This window comes from Branchiostoma floridae, chromosome 12, assembly GCF_000003815.2.
Source record: "Branchiostoma floridae strain S238N-H82 chromosome 12, Bfl_VNyyK, whole genome shotgun sequence".
In the NCBI taxonomy this organism is placed as follows: Eukaryota; Metazoa; Chordata; class Leptocardii; order Amphioxiformes; family Branchiostomatidae; genus Branchiostoma; species Branchiostoma floridae.
The window spans coordinates 21,862,221-21,867,361 of NC_049990.1; the positions used below are offsets into that span (position 1 = coordinate 21,862,221).

Here is a 5,141-nt window from a genome sequence, read left to right on the forward strand (position 1 = left end):
GACTATTTTGACCTGCCAAACGAACGTTACGTACCGACAAGCGGCGGCACCACGGCCGGTATAACGAAGCCCAGCAGCCAGCTCCAGCCGTCTGGCTCCCCCGGTATGTTCCCTGCCGCCCCGGGACGGTTCAGGTCGTTCTCCCGCATACGTGTCATCTCTGTAAGGCTCGAGAAAGGCCTAAATTTGAGCTAAAGTCACCACAAAAAATTGTCCCGTTCACTTTGCCGCCATGTTTAGGATCAAAGGTCAAAGAACAATTTAGCGCATACCAATACACCGGGGAGGGGAGCAAAAATCGATAATTTCATGTTTATATTAAGAAATTTATGCGTTTTGTGTCATACAAGTAGATGTATCTCTACTACCATGCTACTGTTTTCACCAACTTTGATTGACTTTCAAATTTGAACTTTTTTATTTCACCCGCTCATGACAGTGGTACAGACCACACATTGTTTACTTCGGGTGCGGTGTACAAGTGCGGGACCCCATTTTATTGGGGTTTGACAGTCGGGGAAGTGGTCAAAGTCTTTGCTTTGCAGTTAGCCTTTATACAAAGATGACACGAATGCAGGGGAACGATCTGAACCGCCCTGGCACGACAGGGAACATACCGGTGGAGAAGGGGAACCCTCCAGACGGAGGCTGGGGCTGGTTAATGGGCTTCATTATACCGGTCGTGGTACCACCACTTTTCGGTACGTTGAGGTGCAGGCAGGAACTTTAATATTAATAGTCAAATTAAAGCACAAAATGCAATACTGTAGTCTCTACCAGACTGACAACGCTGGCGGAGAATAGTTTGCCAGGAGAGCTTTGCTACCGGAGGACTTGGTCGGCAGGGGGAATTCGAAACATTTTCCTTTCGCATGCACTGGCCCCTGTAGGGCAATTCCCCGATTTTTTTCCCCGAATTCTACGCTTCCCTTACCTCCGTAGGAAGGCTTTGTGGGGGCTAGTAATCTTGGCCCCAAAGGAGTCTGCATTGTTGAATAAAATGAATGGCATGCTTATTACGGTCTAATGACCTGTTGTTTATCTTTATTTTCGCCAAGAAGACTATTTTTTACTGCCGACAATTTTGTATGTGGGATCCATTGTGCAAGGACATTATAATGTACACAGTTTAAATTATGACTTTGGTTGTGGATTGCGTCCGGAAAATAAAGGACTAGTTTGATTATGGCCCCCCTAGCTGCTGTCTCTATTACTGCAGCCGGACTTCCGGTTTTGGTATATTATGTTCTGGACGTGCTTTGTCATCAATTTTGGTGTGATGACGTGGTACCACCCTTTTTCAACTTTCCAAAATTATGTATTGTGACGCAAGTGCTTTTGGGAGGGTGCAGCTTTGGCAAATTAATACTACAAGACTGCAGTGCCTTTTTGGCTTATCAAGTTTTTCTTTTCAGCCTGGATTTTCCATGCAAAAGGAGAAAGGGAGAAGGAAGAGATGGAAAAAGAATATCAATGCAAAATTGACATCTTTCATGACAACCAGATGAAAATGAAAGATGAAAACTCCAAGCTATTTGATAAGTTGGCAAGTAAGTACAAAGTGACAGCAAATGATCAACACTATATCTCAAAGCTTGAAGATGCGAAGAAAGCCCTACAGGAAGATCACAAGAAACAACAGGAGCAAATACACCAACTTAAGCATAAAGAGAATTCCATTCAAGACAACTTGACAAATATACAAGAGGAAAACTCTAGGCTGATGGAAAAGTTGATGATTCACCACAAAGTGAGGGAGAGAGATCATCATTATATCTCAAAGCTTGAAGAGGAAAATCAAAAAGTGAAGAAAGACAACAAGGAACAGTTGAAGCAAATATATCAGGTTATGCATGAAAGCGGCAGCATTCGTGACAAGCTGACAAAGATACAAGAGGAAAACTCTAAGCTGCAAGAAACACTTGCAAACCAACAAGAATTCAAGGCTAAAGATCAACAGTACATCTCAAAGCTTGAAGAAGACAATCAGACACTGAAGAAAGTTTACAAGGAACAGCAGGAACAGATGAACCATCTCGAGCATAAAAGCAGCACCATTCTTGAGAAGCTCGCTAAGATGCAAGAGGAAAACTTTAGACTGAATGAAAAGCTGGCAAGTCATCGGGATATAGAGAAGAGGGATCATCAGTATATCTCAAAACTGGAAGATGAGAACAAATCTTTGAAACAAGACTACAAGAAACAGCAAGAAGAACTTGCAAAAAGGCTCAGTGATGTTAAACCTGCTACTTCAAATGAGACAGAAAGTCCAGAGGAAGTTAAAACGAAGGCCACAGGGACAGCGGGAACTTCTGGCTTCACTTTGAAAGACTCACTAGCGTTCAAACAGAGGGAGAAAGAGATTCATGTTAAGGAGGAGTACCTGTCCAAGCTAAAGCAGCAGCTACGAGAGAGGCAAGACATGAAGTGTGGTGCATGGAACCCCATGAAGACCAGCTGGCATCGTGTGAACTTAGAACAACAGATGTTGGCACAAGCAAACATCAATGTCCATGCACGAAGTCTCCGTGTTCCGGCCGCTCTGCGCGAAATCTTCAAGTACGATGACTACTGTGCAACGGGATCGGAGGATCATGGGAGACTAATGTGGACATTTTGGAGGCAGTGGAAGATGGAGGTAGAGAGGGAGAAAAACAAATTGTTAGCTGAGAGATTGGCTCAGGATCAAAGCCAGTAATGTTGCATTCTTCTGGGGAAAATATCTGATTTGTGGAAACATAGTGACCGCAACACTAACAATTCTCAAACATATATTTGAACGCAACACTAAAAGTTGCCACACATATATTTGAACGCAACACTAACAGTGACCACACATATATGTGAACGCAACACTAACAGTTGCCACACATATATTTGAACATAACACTAAAAGTTGCCATACGTATATTTGAACGCAACGCTAAAAGTTGCCACACATGTATTTGAACGCAACGCTAAAAGTTGCCACACATGTATTTGAACGCAACGCTAAAAGTTGCCACACATGACTGAAGTGAGGAAAGTCACGGAAAGTGCCTTTCCCATGGCCTATATGAGTACAAGATCGGTGACATATCAACAACAAAGCCAGGACCTCTTGGTTATTTACACCACACAATCACAGATGACATGATTGGCGGATTACAATGAGTACACTTTTCTTAGTCCAATATCCAAAACTGTCCATTTCGCTTTCTACCTATGTTACCATAGCCCTTTCCTCATTGCCCGTTGTGCAAGTACAGCTTAGCTATGTGCCATTAAGGATTTTAAATGTGTTACTAACAAACAGTACCAGTGTTAGCCAAAAGGATACCAATCTGAGTTCAATTTGTTTTGTTTTTTTATTTGAAAATCTGATCTGAAATGGTGTAGTATAATGACAAGCTAAAGTCACAGCAGGTCATCCTTGTGCCATAAGATGTTTTTTCTTTGTAAATGCTCCTTGAAATATTCTTTCTAAGCAGACTTTCTATTGTGTTCTATGAATGTTATGCTTGTGAATGGTGTAAAAGAGTGTTAATGTCTTGCTGTGCTACAGATATTTATCTGCTCTGAAAGTGTACTAGTCTGTGTAACTCAAACTCTGCTGTCCAGTGCTGTAAATGGTCAGTCGGATGTTGCGTAGGCTGCTATAAGCCAGATTTGATGAGGCTATATGTGTACCTATTTTCAATGTCATTCTTCCCTAAATCAGTTAAGGGATGTTATGAGAACTGGTTTATTTATTTAAACACACAATGACATGTACAAGATTATAGTCCGAGGACTAAATTGCCTCGTACATTCTACAGGAGAGGCTGGCGCTTAGGACTAAAACAATGGAATGTCTTGCCTAAGTGGATTAATCTAAATATACTTATCACAATTTCTACTACACATTTACAATTTAAAAGTGTGGATCTGCACACCATCAGGTAGATATATATCTATGTCAATTATAAAATCTATCTCATTCTGAATGATTAAAATGTGACACTTCAAAGTCTAATGTGAGTTTAACAGATCGATACAATAAGGCAGCGTGGTATTCCTGAAACGCGATGTTCGGCACTTAAACTGGCTGAAGTTGTCGGAATTTCTTAGGTCCCTACCATGTGCCTCAGAGCGGCGTGGTGGTAGCCAGCCGTTGAAAACCTCAGAATGAACAATAGATCTGGCATACTTCAGACAGAGAGCCTTACGCCTTACATGCAGAGGTTCTAGTTTACAAATCAGTAGCGCTGAACTGTAGGAACTGAAAGAGCGACCAAGAATGATCTTACAGGCCCTGGCTTGGACACGCTCAATCATACATGACAGTTCTACTGTAAGCCCAGGGTGCCAGACCTGGCAGGCGTATTCCAAGGTGGGGCGGACAAACCCTATGTACACAAGTACTAAGTCGCTTGTGCTCAGACCGTGTTTCTTCAAACACCTAATCATGTATAGACGGCGGTTAGCTTTGCCCACAATCATTATCACATGTGAAGTCCACTTCAAGTTTGCTTGTAATATTACACCAAGGACCTTGGCCTTGTGCACAACTTCAAGTTCAGATGCACCAACAAACAGTCTGGGAATTTCGGGTGTTTTTCGCAAGAAGCATATGAACATCACCATGCATTTAGTTGGGTTGAGCTGCATATAGTTTTTGTCAGTCCAGCTGACTAGGTTGTCTAGGTCGGTTTGTACATTCGACGGGTGTGACGCTAGTCTGGCCTCTGCAAGAGACATATCGTCAACATATTTCCAGGCCTCTGCTGAAGTGTCATCTTGGGGGGCTGCATCGTTTATGAGGGCAAGGAAGACCAGGGGACCAAGCTTTGTGCCCTGGGGTACTCCACAGGTGAGCGTTTCCCACTCTGAATGTGTTCCTTTGTATGTGACACGTTGCTGCCGGTGCGAGAGGAAGTTGCAGACCCAAGGGAGGATGGACCGGCGGACACCAAGTTCAAGGAGTTTGTTCATTGCCGTCAGGTGATGTACTCGGTCAAAAGCACACGTGAAGTCCGTAAGTACCAAGGTACTAACATATCCGGGTTTGTCAGTAGCACAAGCAAGGCTGTGAACAAGGCTAGTAAGGCAATGTGTCGTGGATAGGGCTGGGTATCGGTACAGCGTACCGGTACAAAACGGTTTTTCTTATGTAAACACCA

The 5,141-nt window shown here is 43.1% G+C and overlaps 2 protein-coding genes across 2 annotated transcripts in view; one reads left to right on the plus strand and one right to left on the minus strand.

The window, feature by feature from the left end:
- LOC118427596 (coiled-coil domain-containing protein 127-like) overlaps positions 1–265 on the minus strand; it is a 2,112-nt gene extending 1,847 nt beyond the window's left edge. Inside the window, exon 1 of the mRNA XM_035837448.1 lies at positions 35–265. Coding sequence (XP_035693341.1) covers positions 35–158 — 124 coding nt within the window. The 5' untranslated portion in view covers positions 159–265. The remainder of the gene's footprint in view (positions 1–34) is intronic.
- A 98-nt stretch (positions 266–363) lies between these two features.
- On the plus strand, positions 364–3,718 carry LOC118427584 (girdin-like). Its single transcript, XM_035837435.1, has 2 exons — positions 364–701; positions 1,416–3,718. Exons 1-2 carry the CDS (start codon positions 563–565, stop codon positions 2,696–2,698), a joined length of 1,422 nt encoding a protein of 473 aa, XP_035693328.1. The 5' UTR covers positions 364–562; the 3' UTR covers positions 2,699–3,718.
- Positions 3,719–5,141: the final 1,423 nt, after the last annotated feature.